Here is a 24,248-nt window from a genome sequence, read left to right on the forward strand (position 1 = left end):
GCACATTCAGTGCCGCTGCCCTTATTGAAGGCTGAGGCACAGGGGGAATTAGCTTTGAGGCTGGTTTTGCTCCAGCATTAATTTTCCCAGCCCTTTGCTGGGCAGAGATGCCACTGTTTGTTTGCTCCCTGTGAGAAAAATCTCAGATAATTTTCTTCAGACAGGATCTTCTGTGAAGCTACTTTATTCGCGATTGCAATGGCGGGCGTCCTGCCAATCAGGAGCGCATTTTTGTAAACAAATCATAACCTTTTATTCCCTATTACCCGATGCCTGATCACCTCCCCTGTTTCCTCATGGCTGAGTACTACAGGTTCACAAGCTACTCGACGCTCCTCTATACCATATATGTACTTTTTTTTTCTTCAGCCCTTTCATTTCCTCCTTTTTCCTTTTTTTTTTTTTTTTTCTCCTTTCTTATATTTTGAGAACGTGTGGTCTTTGTTTTACTGTTCTGACACTGCTCATCCTGTTTTTCTCAAGCTTCCACCTTATTTTGGAACAGTGAGGCCTTCTACTGTCCGCTTATCTACTTAGCATTTCTCCTTGTTATGACTACACAGCTACCTTGGAACACAGAAAATTAGTTCCCTACTGCAAAAACACAGCTTAGTTTCTCACACTCCCCAACCACACCATGCTGTAACTTTGGCTTCTTTGCTTGCTCTCTTTCAACAAATTGGAGAGCGGTGCTTGCCAAGGCTCCCTTTAACCTTAGCCCACTGCAGGCTGCCGGGCTTTGCCTCGTCCCCAGCCCAGCATGGGCACTGCACTCAAGATCCCCGCAGCCAGGCAGCGAATGTCCAGCCAGAAACAGCCACGGCCAGCTTTATTGGGGTGCCTTGAGCTGCCTCCACCACCTTGAGCAACGGGATGTGGCTTTGGGAATTAACCCCCCCCCGCTCCAGATGTGGCCCCACAGCTGCCTGGATCTGTAGGGCCTCCACACCTTTGCATCCCCAGAGCATCCTAACCCTGATGAGCAATCCTGCGACTCAGAGGAGAGCTCGGGGCTCTCTTGGCTTTTGGGGTGTCCTCGAGGCAGCGTTACAGAGGGGGCTGTGGCAAGCGGGGGGCTGAGCCCTGCCATCAGACGAGCAGGAGCCTGATTCCATGCTGGGCAGCCACAGGAGGAGCAGGGCAGCAGGTTGTTGGATGCCTTCGAGGCAGCCTGGGCAAGATCCAAGCCCTTTTCCCTGAGGAGCAGGGCAACACATCCAGCTAAAGCACCTGCAGCAAGCACCCGCTAGAGCTAGGGGCATCTCTGCCAGGCAGGACAGGGTGAACATGCCCAGATACCACGGTGGTGGTCACTCAGGGAGACCAGCTTAAGCAGAAAGCTCCAAAGACACCCTGGAAACTCCAAGGACTGCTGAGTCTCTGTCCCCAGCACATCACCTGCATCCCACAACGATCTCTGAGCAGCCACCTGCCGTCGGGCTGGGGCAGTCACAGGGTTTGGGAGGCAATGAAGATAATGAAGACAAGAATAAAATAAAAGCAAGCCAACCTGTTCTTTCAGAAAACTGCAGTTGGCAGCCAACACCCAGGTCATTTTTTTTAAGAGGTCACACTTTGGTGACGCCACGGAGACATTAAGCTTCCTACAGCAGTCAACTGGGCACCACTTTGAGCCCTGATGAACTAATAGATCTTGGCACAATCAGCTCCATTTGGAAATTACTGATTAGATCCGCAGATACGCAAGAGGATGAGCATGAGATGGACACACTCCCAATAGACGCAGAGGGTTTGTCTAGCTCTGACACTATCCACCTCCAGCCATAACCCATCCCTGCTGGGAGCATCCGTGGTTAAAAACTAACTTGGAACCGTCCGCAGGAGAAAACACCAGGTGCCACAGCACTCTTCTGCTGAGGAAATCAGAGCAAGCACCAAATCAAAAGCTGGAAGCTGAAATGGAGCCAAGCCAAATGTCAGCACATGCTTCCCATGTGCAGATGGGTCCCCAGGGCTGACCGATGCCCTTCGGGCTCCTCAGCAAGGCTGGCCTCCCTGCTGGGGGTCCCCCCAAAAACACCGCAGCATTACCCTTGTTGCCCTCCCGTCCCACTCCCACGTTCTGCCCTCTGGTTTTGGCTGCTCCACCAGAGTCTGGGCACAGGTGTGGGCACCGGAGGGGACCAGGTCCTCCCACACAGAGCCACTCACATCTCCTCCGTGTGTCCGACACAGGAGCCCGAGGGGCTCACCACGGGGGGCTTGCCGCAGTCAGCCTAGGAAGAGAGGTCCAGCAGGGGCTGGGTGCCAGCACCGGCTGGGAACCGCTCGAGAATAGAGGCAGGAAAGGGGAAAAAAATAAAATTAAATAACCCAGCTGGCAGCACAGACACTGCCGGGAGAGGAAGCGGCAGGTTGAGCCGAGGACACGGCTCATTATGCCACCCCCGCGGGTGCACAGCGCGGAGCGGCCGGCTCCGCCGCCGGCAGTGCTGGCAGGGGGAGGCAGCGGCCGGCATCCTCGGCACCGATGGGCGAGGACGGATTAAACATCATCATTAGCGCTAATAGCGGCTTCCAGCCCCTTCCTCCTGCGTGCCCTCGGGAGACCGGGAAGGCTCTGATGAGATGCAGCGCCACAAGGACGTGGGAGAGGCTGCTGGAACAGGATCTTCTAGCGCTGTCGCCATCCTCAGAGGTTTTCAAGACCAGGCTGGATAAAGCCCTGAGCAATCCTCTCTGATCCCAAGGCTTTGAGCAGGGCTCTGGGCTAGAGACCTCCTGGGGACCCTTCCCACCTGAATTGTCCCAGTGCTCAGAGCCGGGCAGGCACAAACCTGCCTCATGTTGGGGCTCACAACACAGCTGGGGTTACAGGGGCTGGCAGAGCCACCCCTGCTGGGTGGCTTCCTCCAGGGACAGGCCAGGGGGTGGCTGAGCCCAGAGGAACAAGGTCCCCATGCCCTCAGGACCGTGGTCAGCTTGCAGGTAGGAGCTGCCCCCAAGCCCAATCTGGAAGGCAGAACCCCACCAACACCACCTTAGAGATGCAACACCCTCAGACCACAGCAAGGACACCAGAAAGTGAGTAAGGGGGCAGTAATCCAATAATAACAATAATAATGATAATTGGGAAAGAAAAAAAAAAAAACGGGTATGGATTTTTCTTGCAGCCCTTTCCTCATCCTGCAGCACAGGGTGCTGGAAAAGGAGGGCGGCATCTCTGAGGATGGGAGCAGGCAGGAAGAAGAGACAGCACCGAATACGTGGGCGCTGCTCTCGCTGCGGAGAACAGAGTACAAACCCTGCTGCTGCCGCCAAGCCCGGTGTCCTCAGATGCATCTCTGGAGCTCACCCAGGCAGAGACTTCCCCGCGCCATGTGGAGCGGGGGAGCCTGAGCAGGACCAGGGGCATGGCAGCAGTGAAAACCTCCCTCCTGCCCACCAGCTGAGCCGTGCTGGGATCCCTGTGCCCTGGGCAGGCCGAGCCGTGCCCCACAAACACCTCCAGCTCGAGGGGGCTGTGGTGGGGCCAGGGGAGAGGTCTCCTTCACAGCAGTAAGACAGCAGCTGGGGACTTGGCAGCCACAATGCGGGTCAGGAGTTGGCAGAGCCTGGTGGCCTCATCCACTGCTCTGACCTCCAAACACCTAGAAATGATGTAATATGTGTTTTAACAGAAAAGCAGCCCCACACGGTCCCCTGCCTCCCTGTCATGGAGACCAACAGCCAACGCCTTGAGAAGAGCTGAAGATTGAGGTGAGCACAACATCCCTGCAACGTGCCCCCCCACTCCGGCTGCCCATAGCCTGGGGATTTCCTGAGCCAGAAGCATCATCACTGTGCTTACCAGCCTGCAGTGGATTTTCTCTTCAGGAATTTGCTTAATCGCTTTTTGATCCCAGACAAGCTTTTCACACCTTCGCAGCATCCACCCCCCCAAGGCCAGCAGCTCCAAAATGTTAATCCCAAACTGCACCAAGAAGCAAGCTCATGCCCTGAGGTGCCACTGCCTATTTCAGCACGTGATGCCCGCAAGCCCTTTAAGGGAAGAAAGCTTAAGCAGCCATTCCCTGCTCACCTTCCCCCAGCCACACATGATTTTATTATTCTCCGTCATCCCTCCCTCAGTCATCTCTTCCCCCAGACGGAAGAGAGCTAGTTTATGTAATTGTTCCTTGTATGGAAACTGCTTCATACCTTTAATTATTCCTGTCACCCTTCCCTCCGCTTTTCTAGCGTTTCTTTAAAAGGGTGCCGGATGTGCTGGCAGACAGGCTGTGGAGGAAGAGCAGTTTTGCTTAAGACAGCCACTGTCGGGCGCAGCACCCAGGGAGGGAAGCAGGGGCTCTGCTGACCCTTCCCCTGCCCAGCTTTCTTTCGGTGGCCTACAGTCTGCATCCAGCCCCCACACTGCAGGCTCCTGAGCCAAAGCACTTGCTCTCGCAGCCCTTTTTTCAGCCCACGCAGCTGCACGCCAAGCCAGTCATTTGCGGACACAGATGTGGTCAGTGCCAGCTCTGCCCCAGGGCCTCCAATGCCTTTGCTGACGAAAGGCTGGGAAACAGAACAGAAAAGAGCTTGCAAGCCCAGGACATTGACGTTGCCCTGGATGAGCTGCACGAGCCCTTTGTAGCAGGAGCAGCAATCCCTCTGGGTACACAGATAGCAGAACAAATAGACAGCAAGATAGACAGATAACAGATAACAGTAAGTGCTGGTTTAATATCGTGATGACTCAGACGCTGTGCAGAGAGCACAATGAAAACACTGACTCTTCCAGTTCAGAGATGCTCCACAAACACCTCATGGGAGGAAAGGAGCCTGGGCAGTCACCGGCATCCTGCCAGGAGACAGCAGAGCATGATGGAGACCCCAGCCCCAGGACAGGAACGGGGGGATCAATGCTGTGACGAATCCCCAGGGGAAGGGCTGGTTGTCACCCCAAAATTACTCCGGAATGTCCATTTAAAGACTTCATCAGTTAAGGTACAAAAGCACAGCACTTTAAGCGTGACAGATGCCATGCTAACAGCCCCAGTGTCTCACATCAGCTCTCAACTTCAACATCTGAGGCTTTGTAGGTCACAGAATCACAGAATCATCTAGGGTTGGAAAGAGACCTCCAAGATCACCGAGTCCAACCTCTGACCTAACACTAACAAGCCCTCCACTAAACCATATCACCAAGGGCTACATCTAAACGTCTGTTAAAGACCTCCAGGGATGGTGACTCAACCACTTCCTTGGGCAGCCCATTCCAATGCCTAACAACCCTTTCAGTAAAGAACTTCTTCCTAATATCCAACCTAAACCTCCCCTGGTGCAACTTTAGCCCATTCCCCCTCGTCCTGTCAAAACTGGGTTCATTGACCTTGCAGGCGGGCAGTGCTCTGCCTCCAGAGATGAACCGAGCACTGCTCTTGGGCCAAACGGGAACAAGCCACGGCCACGCTGGCTTCCCAAAACCAGATGTGTGGCTTTCCTTGGATGGAGGAGGACTCAAGAACGGCTGGGTGATGACGCCATGAGCCCCACAGGGGGTGTTCAAGGAAAGACTGGACATGGTGCTTAGGGACACGGTTTAGTGGGTGACACTGGTAATGGTGATGGTTGCAGCAGGTGATTTTGGAGGTCTTTTCCAACCCTAACGATTCTATGACAGGAGCAGCAGCCAGCTCTCGGTCCCCACAGACGGGCGCTGAGCTGCTGACAAGGGGGGGCACTGAGGTACCGCTGCCCCAACATGGCCGCCGCCCGCTGAGGGGAGGGGGGCGCCGCGCAGCGCCCCGCTGACGTCACGCCTTCCAGAAGCTTCCCGAGGGGATCCCGCCGCGCCCGGCCGCTATAAAAAGCCACCGGGCCTCGGCGGCGAGGGGCGGGGCCTCGCCCCGAGCCCTCCACCAATGGCAACGCTCCGACAGGGCGGTGCCGGCTTGAACCACCCAATCAGCGACAGCGGATGGAAGGCGGGGCGCCCCGCCTCCCCTCTCCCTCCACGCCCCGCCTCCTCCCCGGGGGACAACCAATGGGCGCGGCGCCTCGCTTGGACGGACACCTGCCCTGCCCAACGGGGGGGCGCGGCGGGGAGAGCGCTCCCCCCCCCCCCCGTTCCCCCTGCGCACCGCCCCCTCCCCTCTCCGCCGGGGGCGCGCGGGCGGGACTCCCCTGACGTCACGGGGGGGGGGGGCAGTGCGTGCGCGGCGCCGGCGGGAGCGGTGAGTGCCGGGGGGGGGGGAGGTGACAGCCCCCGGTGTGCCCCGGTGGGGGGCGGGGAAGGCGTTAATGACACCCCCCCCCCCCCCCCACACACACACACAGACACCCATTTGGTATCGCATCGCAGGCAGGTTGGCGGGAGGGAAAGGGTTAACAGCCCTCCCCCTCTCCTCCCCCCCCCCGGTGGGTGGAGGGGGCGGCGAGGAAAGGGTTAATAGGGAGTGTTGAGCTGCACGGCGAGGAAGGGGTTAATAAGACCCTGTGTGACCCCCCCCCCAAGTGGGGCCGGACAGGAAAGGGTTAACAACAACCGCCCCCCCCCCCCCCCGGTCATACGGGGTCGGCGAGGAAAGGGTTAACTGCTGTCCCCAATGGGGGTGACGGCCGGCTGGGCAGGAAGGGGTTAAATACAACCACCTGTGTCATCTGGGCAGGAAGGGGTTAAACACCCCCCCACACCCCCCCCCCCCCCGTGTCACCTGGTCCATGTGGGTCACAGCACCCCCGCAGAGGTTTTGGGGACATGGTCCCCACAGGGGTCACAGCACCCCATAGGGGTCTGGGGTGGCATGGTCCCCATATGGGTGACAGCACCCCGCAAGGGGTTTGGGGAACATGGTCCCTATGAGGGTCTGAGGGTCACATCACCCCATAAGGGGTTTGGGGTGGCATGGTCCCCATATGGGTGAAGCACCCCATAAGGGGTTTGGGGACATGGTCCCTATGAGGGTCTGAGGGTCACATCAGAGGGTCACATCACCCCATAAGGGGTTTGGGGACATGGTCCCTATGAGGGTCACATCACCCCATAGGGGGTCTGGGGTCATGGTCCCCATATGGGTGACAGCACCCCATAAGGGGTTTGGGGACATGGTCCCTATGAGGGTCTGAGGGTCACATCACCCCATAAGGGGTTTGGGGACATGGTCCCTATGAGGGTCACATCACCCCATAGGGGGTCTGGGGTCATGGTCCCCATATGGGTGACAGCACCCCATAAGGGGTTTGGGGACATGGTCCCTATGAGGGTCTGAGGGTCACATCACCCCATAAGGGGTTTGGGGACATGGTCCCTATGAGGGTCACATCACCCCATAGGGGGTCTGGGGTCATGGTCCCCATATGGGTGACAGCACCCCATAAGGGGTTTGGGGACATGGTCCCTATGAGGGTCTGAGTGTCACGTCACCCCATAAGGGGTTTGGGGACACGGTCCGTATGAGGCTCACACCACCCCATAGGGAGTGTGGGGACATGGTCCCCATATGGGTGACAGCACCCCGTAAGGGGTTTGGAGGACATGGTCCCTACGAGGGTCACAGAACCCCATAGAGGATTTGGGGGCACGGTCCCCACGCAGGTCACAGCATCCCATAGAGGGTTTGGGGGACACTGTTCCCACATGGCTCACAGCACCCCAGAGGGGCTGGAGGTGGGGGACCCCACGCGAGGAAGCAGCAAAGGGGCTTAACCCCGTCCCCATGCAAGTGCACGCACCCCTGTGGGGCTAGGAACTGGGGAGACTTGGGGGGGGGGGAGACTGGGGGGTTAACCCCATTTCCACACAGGGGACGGTGCCCCGGTGGGGAGGCAGTGAGGGGGCTCAGCCTCGTCCCCACAAAAAGTTACAGACACCCCAGTGGGGCTGGAAGTGGGGGACGCTGCCTGGGGGGGAGCTTAACCCCGTCCCCATGCAGGTGGTGCTGCCCCAGTGGGGCTGGAAATGGGGGACCCTATTTGGGGGGGGACATAAAAGGGGCTTAACCCCCTTCCCATGCAGGTGGTGGTGCCCCAGTGGGGCTGGAAAGGGGGGACCCTATATGGGGGGGGGGGGCAGAAAAGGGGCTTAACCCCATTCCCACGCGAGTACAAGACACCCCAGTGGTGCTGGAAACGGGGGACCCTATATGGGGAGGCAACGAGGGGGCTTAGCCCCATCCCCACGCACCCCAATGGGGCCAAAAGCGGGGGACCCTACTCCTGGGGGGGGGGGGGAGTACAGGAGCCTAACCCCCTCCCCACGCAGCCCCCGGCGGTGGGGTTGGTTGTGGGGTTCCTGCGGGGGCTCGGCAGCCGGGGGCGGGTTAACCCCGTCCCCACGCAGGTGCCGGCACCCGAGTGGGGAGGGGTTGGGTGGGGGGGGGGGGGGGGGAGGGCAGGCGGTGGGGAAGGGGGAGGCGGGCGGTGCGCGTGGGGGCCCGGGGATGGGATGATTCATTGCGTGTACTCATGACATCGCTGGCTGCTTCCCTGCGGCTGCCAGCCGGCACGGGTGGCACTGCCTTGCCCCGACGCGACGCGTTCCCCTCGAGCTGCCTGAGCAAAACTTGGGGCTTCGCCCGGCCCCGGCGCTGCTATGCCGGCCATCCTGCTCTTCTGGAGCCGCGCGGAGAGGTACGGTGCACCCCCGGCTCGGCACCCCGCCGACCGACCCCTCGGATCCCCCCGACCGCCGCCCGCAGACCCCGCGTGCCCTTCAGGCGGGTGAGGGTTTCTCCCCGAGGGGTCCCCTTCGATGCTCGGCCACCAAGTTTCTCCACTGGGCTGGGGAGGGGGGGGCCGGGGCTGGGGGACACGCGGCGGGTTTGAGTTCCCTCGGCGTGCCCCGCCGTGCCCCCCACGGCGGGAGGCGTGAAGGTGACTTCTCCAGGAGGAGGTTTTGCACCGCAGGAGGGGAGGTCGGGGTCGCAGTGGTGGGACCGCGGCTGCTGGATCCCTCCTGCTCCGGCACGGGGAGCGGTGTCGGCACCCGGGGAAGGGGGGGGGACACACACGGGGACCCCCCAGCGGGCTGGCGCGAAGCGGTCCGCGTTACTTTTTTCCGCCTCGTGGTGCATCAGCGCTGTCCTACTTTCCTCCCTCCCCGTGTGGCCCCGCCGTGACCGGCACCGGGAGCGAGCCATTAATTGCCGGGGACACCGGGCTCCTCGTTACCGCCGCTTTTGAGGGGTTGGGGAGAGCTGCGCCGGGGCCGTTCAGGTAACGGGGGGCTGGGGGTGGGCACCCCATGCAGCAGCGGGCTGGGGAGCGGGGAGGATGCCTGAGCCGGCAGCAGAAAGAAATGCTTTAATTCGGGAGCCCGTGCCCACCCGGCGCCTCTCGGCTCAGGGAAGCGGCGAGAAGCCACCGAGAGGAAAATCGCTGCCCGTTGAGCGACCTCGCGGACGGGCTCCCGCGGGCTCCCAAGCCCCCAAAGGACGGCTCGCTGGCACCCCTGTCCCCGCTTCCCCTCCTCTGGGGCTGAGGTCGCAGCCGCGTCCCCGCCGGGCTGAGGAGCCGGCGCGACGTCTAAAATAAAGGTCGAGCCTTTAAAGGCGACCGCTTGGACTCTGAATGTCTTGGTGAAGTTTCGGTAAGCGGGTCTCCCCCCGCGTCTCGTGCCTGTGTGCTCGCGGCCGAGGAATAATTAAATGCCCCGCGGTGCCCAGCTCGTCACCCTGCCGCCACCGTACGGTGCGGGGCGGAAAACCTCGGCGGGGCCGCTGGGCGCGTGGGCTCGTTCCCTTACGTGACTGCAGAGCGGAGGGATTATGTCAAGTGATTGCTATTCAGCCGGCTCGCCGATCCAGAGGTTGCATGGTCTGATGTCATGTGCGGGGCTGGAACAAAGCTTCTTCTCTCTTTTTTTTTTTTTTTTTTTAATAAAATTATTTATTTATTATTTTTTAAGGGGAGAACGGGGGCCGGGCGCTCGCCAGCGCAGCCGCCAGCTGGGAGGTGCCGGCACCTGCGTTTTTTCCGAATGCAGCCCCTTTTTCCTAAGGTGTGCAGGGAAGGGAGTGCAGGTGCCTGACCCTCCTCGTAGCCCACCCCCCCCTGCTCAGCAGCTCCTTTCCCCCGCTCCCGAGAGGGTTAAATGGGAAGGCAGAGCAGGATGATTGAGCGGCAGGGGGGGAGAGGGGAGCTGTGGCGAGGCGCAGCTGATCCCGGGGAAGGTGGGAGGGAGGCTGCGCGGGGACAGAGTCGTGTTTTACCACCGCACATGTGAGCGTCGCCTCCGGAGCGTGGCTTAACCCGGCGGGTCACCCGACGCGGGGCGTGGGGACGGCGGCGCCAGGTGACGGGGCCGGGAGACGCGGGACCGTGAGATTTGGGGTCCCGGGGCAGGAACGGGACGCGGCCGGTCCAGCCCGCGGTGCCACGGCGCGAGCATCCCCTTCAGGCATCCCCCGCACCCCCCCCACAAAGACCTCTCGAGGGTAAAGACCTTGGGTGGGTGTGGGGTGTGTGGGGGGGGGGGAGTGACGGTTTGGGGACTTTTATAGGAATTGCTGCAGGGATTCGGGGGGGGGGTGTCTCTGGTGGTGCCGTTGTGGGGTGAAATCCGTGGTTTGCGACCTCCGTGCTTTGGTCTGTGTGGTCGGGGTGCGAAAAGGGGTGGAATTCGGCGCTGCCTTGTTTGACCTTGCTGGAGGAGGCTTTTTTTTTTTTTCCCTGGGATCGGGCAGAAAAGGGTCTGTTGTCCCTCCGGAGGCCAGGTCCTGGTCCGGTCCGTGCCCCGGTGCCCAGCAGGTTGCCACCTGTCAGCACTCACGGCCCGGCTGACCTTGGCCGCGCTGCTGGTTCCCTCGCCTCGCCTTCCCACGGGAGGCTGTGCCAATGGCTTATTTTTACAGCATGGTGAAAAAAAGACATTTCGGGCCACCTCCGGTGCCGGCCGGGGACCTGCTGCGTCCCCCCCCTCCCCCTGTCACGGGCTCCTGCTGGGAGTCATCGGAGCAGATGCAGACGGTGGTGGGCACGGGGTAGAGCATCTCGTAATGGCTGTGTGGGCTCGGCAACGACGGCTGCTCTGTGCACAGAAGCTGGAGGGCTCCTGCTGGAGGCTGTGCTGGTAGAGAAACGTGCTGGCATTTAGAAGCCGGGAGCTGGAGATGCTGTAGGATGCTCTTTACGCCCCCAGAGGCCTTCCTGTGCCTCTAACAATAGCGCGGCAGCGCTGCCTCTCGCTTCTGCCCCTGACGCCCGTGGGGCGGGTGGTTTGGGCAGCTCCTGGTGTCTTGCCCCTTCCTTCAGACGTCCAGGTTCAGGGGATGGGGCAGAAAGGGCAGAGCTGGTGGTTGGGAGCAGGGGGTCCCTCCAAGACCTCCACCGGGAGCAGCTGGTTATGGACGGAGTACGGACAGGGGGAACACCTGGTATGACCGTGCAGGAAAGGGCCTGATGCAGAAACCCATCTGCTGCAGGGGCTCAGAGGGCTGGAGCTGCCCACGTTGGTCTGTTCAGGGTTTTTTGGAGCAAGGGTGGGTGTGGAGCAAGCCCAGGAAAAAAAAAAAAACAACAGGGCTGGAGAGGGGAGTAGGACGTGAGTACAAAGGCTTAGCAGAGAGCACTGAAGGTCGGAGGATAGCTGGGGGCAAGGTCTGGAGAAGAGCACGGCAAGGAGCAAGCACCAAGCTGTGCTCGGCCAGGTGGGGCAGAGCAGGTTGGGCTTGGCAGGGACAGGAGCTCACAGTGAGAAAACCGAAGGGTGAGGAGCACTGGGAAGGGTGCTTTGAGGAGCCTAAGTCTTGCTCATCTTTTGCCCCGAGCCGTTGGTCTCGTGCCTCCTCGAGCTGCTCTCCGAATTTCCATGACTCTGCTGGGTTTGCTGCTCCAGCAGCGTGCCTGTGGAGTGAATTAATTGCCCACCCGTTTCCCTTTGGGTTTCGGCCACTGGGTTTTCAATGCCTTAGTATAGGCATGGCTCTGTCCTAAGCCTCCCACATGATGGAGAAAGTGAACGCAGGGAGCTGGTTGCCCGTGCTGACCTCACTGTGTCGTGTCAGGCTGCGATGACATTTTACCACCTCTTAATATTTCTGGCTTACTGCAACATTTAGCTGAAGACTCTAAGGGAGTGCAAGTCAGGCTAGAAAGTGCTTTTTTTTCCAGAAAAAAAAAGAAAGAAAGAAAAACCTCCCACCATCACAAGATGTTTCTGTCTAACGGCTTCATTCTCTCTCCGCTAAATACAAATTACAGCTCTGACATGCTGGAAGCACTTATCTCCAGCTGAATGCCAATTGCTTTCAGGAACAAAATGTTTGAAGTTCCTTTGAGGTGAGCGCGGCGGCGCAGTCCCTGCTGGCTCCCCGACTGCGCCGCCGCCCCCCCAGCCCCTCGAGTTGCTCCTCTCCTTGCCCTGGGCTGGCGAAGCCCCGGGAGGCTGCCAGCAGGAGGCCGGGGAGAGGAGGGGGACGGGACGGCTGAATTTAGACCGTCACGCCTCCAAGGTCGGCCTTGCCCCTATAATAACCCAGCGCAACGCCTCGGTGCTCCCCGTCCAGGATGACTCTCCGCACTCCACAGCTCGGCAAGGCAAAGGCAGAGCCCAGGGACATGCGGGTCCTGCCGCGCTAGCGCGTCCCCCTGCCGCTGCTCCGCGTCCTCGCGCTTGTCTCGGGCCCCTCGGGGGAAAACGTGGACTTGAGGCGGCTGTGGTGCTGCTGGCCGGTGCGATGCGGGGAGAGGCGGCTCGGCGATAAGTGTGTGCCGCTCCCGTCTCCGTCCGCCCGAGCGCCGCGCTCGCCTTGCAGCCAGCTGTCTTTCTGCTTTCAGGAATAAGTACTCGGCACCAGGCAGCGTCGCCGTCATGGGGAAGGACTATTACAAGATTCTGGGCATCCAGTCCGGAGCCAACGAGGACGAGATCAAGAAAGCCTACCGGAAAATGGCCCTGAAGTACCACCCTGATAAGAATAAAGACCCCAACGCCGAGGAGAAGTTCAAGGAGATCGCAGAGGCTTACGACGTCCTGAGCGACCCCAAGAAGCGAGCCGTGTACGACCAGTACGGGGAGGAAGGTAAGGGGGGGGACCTGTTCTCCTGCTCCAAAGCAGGGCTGGCCAGGGCACGGAGACATCCCAGTGGCTGTCTGTTTGGGTCCAAGGAGGTTCGTATGGGGCTCGGGGGTGTTTTTGCACCCCCAGGGCTCACGCCTGCCTCCAAATCAAGGTTACTAGGAGCGGAAGTGGGGAGAGCAAACACTCCACCGACCCTGCTTTGCCTTGCTGCCAGAAATAATGTCCCGACCCATTTCTGTGCCGCCGCAGAGCCACTTTTGTTTCTCTTCCCAGCTGGGGAGATGGCACTTGAGAGCTCCGCAGTGCTGCCTCCAAAGGGCGAGCGCTGAGCTGATGGAAGTGAAAAGGAGCTCGCCTCCTGGGCCGTGCCTGCGCGCTGCGATAATGCTTTAGCGACCCTTCACTCGGCCTAAATTTCCCAGCCCAGTAATGTCCCTTTTTTCCTGGATGTCCCCCCGCAGGATCCCCGGTAGCGTGCTGGTTGGAGCGCTAGTCCCACTTTTCTCCCCGGTACAGGCTGACCTACATGAATCAAAGCTTTTCCCAATTTAAGTAATAGGTTTTTGTTTTGAAACTAAGTGGCTGCTGTTGTCTCCCGGTTGGCATGGAGGAGGAGAGCAGCTCCACCACACACAGCCTTATTAGTCGAATATGGAAGACTGCAACCCCATTTGCTGAGGGTGAGGAGAGCACTGAATAGCATCTGCATTAATCAGCCAGGGACTTGGGTGCTTAAAAGAGCAGCAGGTCTGCTATGGACAGGCTGCTCGGAGGAAGTCGCAGCCCCTCCTGTGTGCCCAGCAAGCGGGTGCATCCTCTTTGGGGACACCGGCAGGAACACACAGCGGTCAGAGATCCCTTTATCAGCTCTGTCCTGCTCCCAGCAGGCGCGGGGAGGGCTCTCTGCCATTCAGAGCTGAACAGGTCTTAGGGGGTACAGAGTCTTGCCCTGGCCTGATGAAGTTACACTCGCTCCTGAAAGATGCTGGGGAACAAGAAATGTCAGAAACTTATAGGAAAAACTGAAGGAGCTCCTGGAAGAAGCGGTCAGAGGTGCCAGGTGCTGTCAGCAGTCAGGCTGCTGGGTGTGAAAGCTCAGACAGACCCGGGGGAACTCCCTCATGGTTTATCTGAGCAAAACTACAGAGCTGGGCAAAGCTTTGGAAAATCTTTGCCTGGCAGCACACGCTCTGCCTATACGAGTTGCTTAACCCGTTATTTATGTCACCGCCACGAGGGACGCACCGAGCCGCGGTGATTTGCTGCTGTTTAAAATTAGAAGCGGCTATCTCAAGCGAGAAACTAGCATTTCCTTGGAGGCACTGCCGAAACCGGACCCTGCCTCTGCAGGGGCCTCTGACTGGCGTCATGGGATTAAGGCAACTGCATAAAGGTGAAACCTCCTGGCTGCAGCCTGCTGGGGACGGGGGCTCTCCAGGGATGACGACGGCTAAAATAAGAGCGAGTTAAGTAGTAAGGAAAAAATAACTTTAGGGGAGCAGCCCCCTCGTTGCAACGGGACGGGGAGGCTGGGCTTGAAGTGGGACCTCTTTGTCCCTGGTTCTGGGGCCACAGGCAGGGCCAGAGCTTGGGTTGAATTGCCCAAAACAGGAAAAACAGCAGGTTTGGTTCTTCTTGAGGGGCGTGGGGTTCTCTGGAGAAATTGCAGCATTTGCCCCATGGGGCTCAAGCACCAGCAACACCAAACCTCTTCGATGCTTTTGGTGAGCTGTGCTGGTTGCCTCAGCCTCGGTCCTCTCCCATCCCACTCCATGATTTTGGGAGTCACTGGGCCTTTGTCTCCCAAGCAAGGGCACGGCCTGGATTTCCTTGTGACTTGCAGCCACTCGAGTTATCCTGGAGCTCCCCAGTAAGTAGCTCTTTCCCTGCTGGCCCATAGTCACGCACCTAGCCTCTTCCTTTTGTAATCCATCCTTTTGCACAGAGGGTGCCCCATCCCTCAGGCCAGGGGAGGCCACCTTCCCCTGCCTGGGTTTCTCCGTAATTCCATCTGTGTGAGCAGGTGGACACAGCAGCAGTGCCCAGAGAGCCCGTGCAGAAAGTCGGGGCACTGAGAAATGAGATGAAAGACATGGAAAGGCTTCATGGTAGAGGGGCAAACCCCATGAGCCCACCCCAAGCAGTGATTTCCACACCAGTCCAGCACTCCCGCAATGGGAAACCTTTCATTTTCCAGAAAGTGCTTGTTTTTCTGGAATACATGGCCTGGGGGTGGAGAGTCAGTGTTTTGAGGGTCTTTGGCGTCCCATAAAGTGGGGTGGGCTCATGGGGTTTGCTTCTCCTGCCCTACAGCCCAGTCCCCATGCATGTTACGGGCTCTGCAACAGCACAGACATTCGTGCAGCAGGGCAGGGGTCAAGGAACGAGAGCCACCAACTACATGAGGAGGCTGAGAGCATCAGAACAGACCCCCAGATTTGTCTGCTCTGTTTAACCCCCCTGTATCTCCAGGGCAGTTCTGCCTGGGAATGGCTGCTGGAAGGTGCAAGCCTCAAACTCTTCTGTCGGTTTGTGAATTGGGCTGCTAGAACCACAAGGGGAGGATTCCCAACCCCGTGGTGGAGGCTGACCCTCAGGTCAACCCCTTTGGCCAAAGGTGCAGCGAGTTGCTTCCCTGCTGTGCTGGGGGGTGGCTGGGAGGTCTGCTGACCTCCCTGTGCTCTGCCAGCAAAAGTCCTGACGGCTGCGCAGTTGCTCACTGAGTTCAAAGCATTTTCTAACGTGCTGAACACAATGCTCCAGGGCTGCGGCTGTCAGCGCCGTACACCTTGGGTAACAGATAACTCACCCAAAATACGTTTTGTGCAGCACAACTGGGTGCCACGGACCCGAAGCGTTGACGGTGGCAGATCAGCTGCACACGCAGCTTGGAGTGGCTGTGCAGAGCCAGCAGCTTTCTTCTGGCAGGGAGTGTTTAATGTCTCATCTTCCCCCTTCTCTTCCAGGTCTCAAGACTGGAGGTGGCTCTTCAGGTGGCTCAGGGAACACTTTCCACTACACCTTCCACGGAGACCCCCACGCCACCTTCGCGTCTTTCTTCGGAGGCTCCAACCCCTTCGATATCTTCTTCGCTAGCAGCCGCTCCCGAGTGTTCAATGGCTTTGACCAGGAAGACATGGATATCGATGACGATGATGATCCTTTCAGTGCCTTCGGCCGGTTTGGCTTCAACGGCATTAACGGGGTTCACCGGCGGCACCAGGAGTCCCTGCACACGCGGAGGAAGGTCCAAGACCCACCCGTCATCCACGAGCTGAAGGTGTCCCTGGAAGAGATCTACCACGGCTCCACCAAGAGAATGAAGATCACCCGCAGAAGGCTCAACGCTGATGGCCGGACCATGCGGACTGAGGATAAGATCCTAAACATTGTCATCAAACGGGGATGGAAGGAGGGAACCAAAATCACATTCCCCAAAGAAGGGGACGCCACGCCGGACAACATCCCTGCTGACATCGTCTTCATCCTCAAGGACAAGCCTCACTCACACTTCAAGAGGGACGGGACGAACGTGGTCTACACCGCAAACATCAGTCTTAAAGAGGTGGGTATCAGTGGAAATGCCCTGGGTGAGAGGTGGCGCTGGGCTGTGGCCAGGACAGGGCTCAGTCCTCGTCCTGTGCTGAAGAGGAAGGACCAGGTAGGGTGTGAGAGACATGAGCAAAGTCCTCTGCAGAGAGGAGACCAGCTCGTGCTCAAGTTTTGGAGAGCCTCTCAGCCTCCATGCTGCAGGTAGGACGTGGGTACTGCAGTCCTGACTGAGCACACCGGGCTGCCTGAGCGAATGCAGGTGGTATTTACCCATTTTCTCCCTTCCCCATATGTCTTGCCCTTCTATTTTAGCGTAGGGTATTCACATATGGAGGAAAGCCCAGGTGCTCTGTAGGAGCAAGGGAAACCCGAAGTTTGCTGACACAGGTCTGGTCCCTGCTTGTTCATGTTTCTCTCCTGGTTGGTGCCAGGCACCACCCCATAAGAGAGCAGGGTCACGCAGAGAAAGGCAACACCTTGACCCTGCTGAGCGCTGCTTTAGCCCCGAACAGCTGCTTTCTTTGCTTCTGGCTTCCCTGGACAAAGGGCAAAATCTCAAAAAATGTGCTGTGAGCAAAACCCAGCACATCCAGGCTGACAGCCCTGGAGGTCACGGTGACACTCGCTGTACCAGAGCAGCAAACTGTGCGAAGGTGGGAGAGGAAGGGGATCTTACCCCAGAACAAGATGTGCCGTTTGCTGCTGCTGCTGCTGCTAACTACCTTTTAATAAATCCCAGCTGGCAGCTGCATTTAACATTGACGTTTTTGGCAGCTGCCATTTGCTGTTCCTTTCAGACTGTAGACGCTGTCTGTCTTCTTAATGAGCTGATTTTTTTTTTTTTTGAAGACAGATTTGTGTTCTCAAATACATTTAATAGAAATAAGCTCAATGGGCCAGACCTGAGGTAGGGAAACGTGAGCTCCTGAGTGTGCCAGCAAGTCAGAAGAGCTTTGCAACAGCTCTGCATCCCCGCCGGGGCTGTGACCAGCTACAGTGGGGGCAAGGGCAGCCCTGTGGGGCAGGCAGAGCTGGGCGCTCCTGAAACAGTCATCTCAAGCTAACCTGTGAGCTTGGGAGTTGAATTTCCTTTGTGTTGCAAAGGGGATTTGAGTAAAGAGGTTTATTCCTGTGGTGGCTGGCCCTGCTGGCCCCTCCAGAAATACTTGGGAGAGGCTGCATTATTTATGGAGTCCTGCATGCCATATCTCAGATGTTTCCTTCTGTGCATTCCCGTATCTGTTAAAATTACCCCCAGGATGGCTGTCCTGATGTCTGGCCCACACTGGTCCAGGTTGATGCTCGCCACGTGCGGAGCTGCCCCGTGAGCAGCACGCTGAGCAGCCCGCCCGGCCCCGTGCACTGGTGCTGGGCCAGGGGAAGTGCTGGCTGCCTCCTGCCCACAGGACCCCTGTGGTCTCCATCCAGCTGCCCGTAAACAGGGCATTTGCTTCACATCACGGCAGTCACAGAGAGAGACCGGTGGAAATTGCTGGTCCAGGCAAATTCCTCTGCTCTTTGAGCCGGGCTGCCTGCTCTCTGCGCTCCCTCACCGCAGACCAAATGTGCTGGGGATGCTCGGAGAGCTGCTGGCCTGGCTGCCAGCCCCAGCCTTCCGCTTGCCAGGGCAGGGCGAGCAGCGCTTTGCTGCTTTTATCTTACATGAGGAGAAGTAGCTTAAGTGCTCTGAAGCAGGAGCAGATGCCAGGAGCTCCCCGACACCATATGCCAGCATCTCGGTACGTGGCGGAGTCAATCACAGCACAACCTCTTCATCACCTAAGCCTACAGCCGTAGCCCCGAGTGCTTTCCTTGCACTGTTCATCCTTGCGAGTCTGCCTTTTTTAGCTTGAGCCTTGGTCTCCTTAGCTGCACAGCGGGGTGCCAGCAGGCATTCGGAGCTGTGATCCCACTCGTGGTCACGCTGGAGACCCCTGGCCAGCATCTTACAGCCAAGGGGGCAATGCTCCTGGCCATGGCCCTGCAGGGAGCATTTGGGGCACCAGGGCAGGAGAGGGTGACAGGAGGGCTTGGGAACGCAGCATCTGCTTCCTTATGGCGCCTTCTTGAACCTGAGCCTGCTCTACAGACTGCTCTTCCGTAGGAACCTGTAGCACCCAGCACCCACAAACCTCTAACCCATATTGTCTCTGGTGGTGATGGGTGATGCCACCTTGGTGGCCAGGCTGCCACTTCCCATCCCCACGTCCCAGCACCTCTGATGCTCGCGTCCTCATCCCGCTGGGCACTGTGTCCCTCATCTGGGACGGCTGCTGCCGCCGCAGGAGGTGTGAGAGGGCTTCCCCAAGAGACTCGTGGGCTGCAGGGACGTGTCCGTGCCTAAAATTACAGGCGCACACCGCAGTGGGAGGCCGAGGGAGGGAGGAGTGACACTGCTACGGCAGCTGCGCTCCTGGAAGGCAGATCTTCAGGCAGCGCTGGCGGGCTTCATGGAGATGGCAGCGGCGCCCCGCGGCATCCTTTACCTGGCGTCACCTTCCTCGAAGCATCCAGGCGGCAGCATCCAACAGCCCCCCCGCTGCTGCCAGCAGAGCGGGACCCACCGCTGACCCAGATAAAGCTCAGCGCTTGCGGCTCAGCCATCAAACCCACGCTGGTTTCATACGTGGGGATAAACCGAGCCTCCTTCCAGGATGCAGGGCAGCTCCGGGGCTGCGCTCAGCGCGTGTTGCCCTGCTACAGGCTCTCGCTCACGAGCACTGGTGTTGCTTCAACAACCGGTTTCTCAAATGCCAACCAAGTTGGGCGAGAAGGCTTAAAAACAGGAACATACGGCGAAGGAGCGATCGCCTCTAATTCTTGCGTCTTGGCTCAGGGAAGGAAACACTGAGATCCTGTCTGCGCTCTCACCGCCTGCCTCTGCTCGCGTCCCTCTGCTTTTGCAGGGCAAGCACGGCGCTGAGGAGCAGCGCCCACGCCGCGAGCCTGGCAGGGGCTCTCTGCTTGGTGTTCCCAGTCCTGTCCCTTGGGCTGGGCGCAAGCATCCCAGCCACGCTTCTGCTGCCCTACTTTAGTCTCAAAAGCTCATTCTGGAAGCTGAAATAGTTGCCTGGCTTCCCTCTGGCCCCGTTGTGGTGAGGACGGAGCAGGGGACAGCATGTGAGTGGTCACCCCCTGCACTCCCCAGGTACACTGGGTTGCAGCAAAACCTCCTCCAGAGCAAAGGCAGCACATCAGTCTTCTCTTGGCTTTTCTGCTACAGGCAAAAGGGCAGTTGGCTGGTCCTGTTGGCTGGAAACCTGAGGTCTATCCGCTGTGCCTGTTCCCTTTCTGCTTCCCATTGCGTGGCCAGAGATGTTTCTCTGGCACATGTGGACCCGTGCAGCACACCATGTCACATGCTGGTGGGCGCCAGGCAGCAGAAGGGCTCCAGCTTCCCTGGGATGATCTGTTCCCTCCATCCTTCTCTTCCCTCCAACCTGTCAGAGCCACAGCCATGCACCCCCTGCTCGCACAGAGCCAGCGATGAACCTCCTCCTGCAGCCAGAAAAAGCTCGTCTGGGAGGAGACCCAGCACAGATGGGCTGTGCAAGGAGACAGCAGGTTCCGTCTTTCCTCTTCTCAGCTCACCTGAGCCCTAGAGCCAAGCCCAGCATGGGTGGCTCTGCGTTGGCTTCGGTGCCAAGCCCTGGCACCGCAGCAGAAGCAGCAGCCATCAGCCTCAAGCCAGGGGGTCAGCGGGGAAGAAGGGCTGCTACTGCTGCTGCCTCTTGTTGCTGTGGCACTGGAGGCTTTTCCTGGGGAGGAGGCTGCAGAACATCCTCCCCCGCTTCCCTTGCAGGGTGTCTTTTGGGGACAGGCGGGCCGGGACCTCCATGCCCCATCCCAAGGGGACAAGTGCTTTGCATGCAGGACAGGACCAGCCCCAGCAAATCCTCCCCTTCCAGAAGTATCGCTCCGCAGTCCTCCGTCAGCGGCAGCCTCTCTCCTTGCTGAAAGCCTGGAGACGCTGCTGCCCACGTGTACGGCAGAGCTGTCTGAGTTATTTAAGGACACGAGGATTTTCTTGCTGCATTCCCGCATCACGTGGCTCGCTAACGCAGGGCGGCTTGCGGCTGCTGCCGGCTTCTGCAGGAGGCAGCTCCCGGCCCCGGGATGGGGATGGGGATGGGGATGGCAGCCTGGAAAACCAGCTCCTGGCTTTGCAGTGGGGGGGGACGTGGCTGCATGGAGGTCCCTGCAGCGGGGATGCAGGGCATGCTGGACCCACTCTCCCCAAGCCTGTGGTTTCGGGGAACCGTCTCGTTCTTGCTTCCTTCTTGGGCCACCAAGGTATAAAAATAGCCGCGGGGCATTGGCGCAGTGCAGTAACCCAACCCTTCGCCTGAGCAGGGCCTGGCGGTGGGGAGCAGCCCCACGGGGCCCCAGCTTCCAGGAAAGCGCGGTGCCGTGCCCCGTGCCGGCATAACCTTCGGGAGGCTTTGGCCGGGGCAGGGGGGCACAGGCTGTGCTATAGATAACCCCCGGGCTCCGAAGGGTGACAGCTGATGAACCGCAGAGGCATCCGATGAGCTCAGCTGGGTTTTTGGCTGCCCCCCCCCCCTTACCCTGTTGGGCTCCCAGATTGGGTAGCGAGGGGCTAAATTTGGGCTGCCCTGTTGCTGCGAGCCGCCGGGCGCTCGCTGGCAGTGTCCGCTGGGAGGAGCAGGGGATGGGGAGCGGGGATCCTGCCTCCCGTGGGGCTTCTGTCCCACGGCGCTGGGGATGGGGAGCGGGGCGGGGGTCTCTCTGGGTGCACCCCTGGGTGCTATGGGGCTGGCAGCCCGGCTGACAGCGCCTCCCTCCTTCTCCCCGCAGGCCCTGTGCGGCTGCACCGTGAACATTCCCACCATCGACGGGAGGGTGATCCCGCTGCCCTGCAACGACATCATCAAGCCAGGCACAGTGAAGAGACTGCGCGGGGAAGGGCTGCCCTTCCCCAAGGCCCCCAACCAGCGAGGAGACTTGATCGTGGAGTTCAAAATCCGCTTCCCAGACAGAATAGCTCCCCAGACGAGACAGATCCTCAAGCAGCACCTCCCGTGCTCCTAGAGCCCCGGGGACTCTTCGCCAAGCAGCAATACTCCAAATGCACGTGCCACAGCATCTGGCCCACACGGAGCAGAGGTGCCAGAGCACTTTCAAATGCAAAAAAAACACTTTCCTTCCCTAAAATTCCCATCCATCCCTCCCACCCCTTCCCCTCTCAGCCTGTTTTCAACTCCAGCAGCGGGGGAATGGTGAGCGCAGGCTCCTGCCCTTGCAACTCTCCTCGCTGCCAGCCTTTTTTTCGTTTTGTTTTGTTTTTCTAGAGGTCCAGCTTTGCTGCCTTGCACAAGCGAGCGGCACGGGCTGTTTGCCCGGGGAGGTGCATCACTTTGTGTTTTTTTGTGTCACCTGCTTTTCAAGCCAACCCTCTGACTAGAGGATGGGCTCATAGGGGATTAAGCGCAATGTAAATAGGACTTCACAGGATCTCACATCCCACCGTGTTAGTTTTCTCCTCCCCTCTTTGATACTTGCTGCTGTTTGGGGTCCCGGCCATACCGAGGTGCCAAGGAAACTCCTGAGCGCGTACGGCCAAGGGACCGCTCCTGCGCGCGGTGGCCACTGTAGCCGGACCGTTTCTAACCGGGGACCACGGTACCTAGTCCTACTGCGGTCCACTCTCCTGTGCCAAGACCACCACCGAGCATCACCTGTGCCAATCAACAGAGCTCAAAGCACTTGGGGATGGTCCCTTCCAGCCTCCTACCCCCGCTGTCCCCCGTGCCTGCTGCCGGCCGGGGGGACGGGGGAGCCCAGGGTGGGAGCTTTCTTGTTCAGATGTGTTGAGTTTGCATTGCTGCTTTTTTTTATACATATATTTAGCTTGTTAGGTAAACTCCGTAAGAGTTTGCTCTGCCCGTTTTGGGTTTCCTGGAGTGATTCACCCCTACTTTTGGGGAGCAGCTCAGCCATACCAACATCATGCCTGTGAGAACATAGTATGTGTGTAGCACAAGTCTGGGTGCAAAAGCAGAGCCAAGCGTCAGCAGAACTGTGGTTTTGACAAGCGTTTGAGTTCAACCTTAGGGATTTTATTAGGAAGAGAAAGGCACGTGTATATATTTTTCTACAGGAACGTTTAATTCAGGAGGTATTTCTGGGTGTTATGGTGGAGCTGGAAGGAGCATGAGGCAATCTGCTTGGTGGTTTTGTTTTTAAATGCTGTATTTTTTTAAAAACTTTGGATTTCCATCAGGAGAATTTTTATATTTCTTACCTTTCTCGGTCAACTCTGCCTCTTGCCAGTTTTTCCCAGGAGGGGTCCTGCAGACCAGCCGACCTGGCTCTGTATGGCCCCTCCACCACCTCAGCTCCGCATCTCCAGCCCGACCAGCACCGAGAAAGCCAAAACACCCCCCCCCCCCCCCCCCCAGGCATCCTTTTTATAAAGAAAAATCAATGACTTGAAATAGGGGTCCTGGGGGGGTTCAGCTCACAGCGAGGCACCTGCCGAGCTGGTGTGGGGTGTATAGCTGTACAGTGCATCATACACGGCGGGAGGGCGGCCTGTGCCACGGCCAGGGCATGGGGAGAGGAGACCTCTTAAATTAAATTAAAGCACTGCTTAATTTTGTGACCAGTTTGAATTCAGGTTAGGGCATGATGCCTTTTCCCTCCGCCGCTCCCTGTGGAGTTCGATGTACGGAAACCTGGTGGACACTGATGGAGTGAGAAGACAGGTCAGCACGCAGATGCAAGCTGCTTTGTTTTTCTCAGTTTCAATGAGACCTGAATGTTTTATAGTGGTTCTCTCTTTTTTTTTTTTTTTGTATTTTTTTTTTTGTAATGTCAGTATTGAGAGAAAAATAAAGTATTTTAAAAAATATTAACTCCTTGGTGTGCACTGCGATGGGAGACACAAGGACTGTGGTTGCCCTGGTGCAGGTGGTGGGGCTGGAGAAGGGGCTCAGCCCCCCCTCCCCATTAGTGCTGGGGGGACCCCATTTTAGGGCTCTGCATCCTTTCAGGGCTCCCAAAACACAACCAACATGGGCGGGGGGATGCGAGTCCAGCCAAGATACCAAGGGGATGGAGGCCAGGGTGGGCGAGGAGGGGCTGCGGGCAGTGGGGAGCTGTGGCCGTGGCCATGAAGGGGGCTTCTTGCTGGTGGGGGCTGCCCGGGGACCCAGCTCTTCTCAGAGATCCTCGGAGGCCTTCAGCCTCGGATGGTGGGCAGAAACCCTCCATCGGGGGGCTGACGATGCTGACAGGGCTGCCATGGGGCTGGGGTGCCCACGGGGCAGCTGCGGCCGGCCCAGGGCCGTGGTGGGGCTGTGGGGACCGGGGCCACAAGAGCACGGCCACGGCCTGCCCTCTGGTGGCAGGGGAGAGCGGCTGAGGGAGACGTTTGGGGTGCGGCAGGAGGGGGCCCCACTAGAATCGCAGAATCATTAACGTTGGAAGAGACCTTCACGATCATCTGGCCCAACCACCCCCCTACCGCCAATGTCACCCGCTAAGCCCTGTCCCTAAGCACCACGTCCAACCTCTCCTTGAACACCCCCAGGGACGGTGACGCCACCACCTCCCTGGGCAACCCGTCCCAGTGCCTGACTGCTCCTTCTGAGAAGAAATGTCTCCTCATTTCCAACCTGAACCTCCCCTGGCTCAACCTGAGGCCATTCCCTCTAGTCCTGCTTTGGGGCCGGGCCCAGGCTCTAGGCCCCAGCGCCTTGCCCCCAT

The 24,248-nt window shown here is 58.8% G+C and overlaps 1 protein-coding gene across 5 annotated transcripts; it reads left to right on the plus strand.

Annotated features, from left to right (window-relative positions):
- Positions 1 to 6,081: 6,081 nt before the first annotated feature.
- On the plus strand, positions 6,082 to 23,395 carry DNAJB5 (DnaJ heat shock protein family (Hsp40) member B5). Of its 5 annotated transcripts, none has more exons than XM_066988718.1 (4): positions 6,082 to 6,179; positions 12,721 to 12,965; positions 15,932 to 16,530; positions 21,336 to 23,395. In XM_066988718.1, exons 2-4 carry the CDS (start codon positions 12,755 to 12,757, stop codon positions 21,567 to 21,569), a joined length of 1,044 nt encoding a protein of 347 aa, XP_066844819.1. In that variant the 5' UTR covers positions 6,082 to 6,179; positions 12,721 to 12,754; the 3' UTR covers positions 21,570 to 23,395. The 5 variants fall into 5 exon arrangements, with proteins under 5 accessions (XP_066844819.1, XP_047909914.1, XP_047909917.1 ...); XM_048053957.2 differs by lacking the exon at positions 6,082 to 6,179 and adding an exon at positions 8,375 to 8,574; XM_048053960.2 differs by lacking the exon at positions 6,082 to 6,179 and adding an exon at positions 10,256 to 10,379.
- Positions 23,396 to 24,248: the final 853 nt, after the last annotated feature.

Source organism: Anser cygnoides, chromosome Z (assembly GCF_040182565.1).
Source record: "Anser cygnoides isolate HZ-2024a breed goose chromosome Z, Taihu_goose_T2T_genome, whole genome shotgun sequence".
Taxonomy (NCBI): domain Eukaryota; kingdom Metazoa; phylum Chordata; class Aves; order Anseriformes; family Anatidae; genus Anser; species Anser cygnoides.

Coding starts and splice junctions, on each gene's coding strand:
- DNAJB5 (XM_048053957.2), top strand. CDS start 8,537: ATGCCGGCCATCCTGCTCTTCTGGAGCCGCGCGGAGAG. Junction 8,575..12,720: donor TTCTGGAGCCGCGCGGAGAG/GTACGGTGCACC, acceptor TTCTGCTTTCAG/GAATAAGTACTCGGCACCAG. Junction 16,531..21,335: donor CAAACATCAGTCTTAAAGAG/GTGGGTATCAGT, acceptor TTCTCCCCGCAG/GCCCTGTGCGGCTGCACCGT.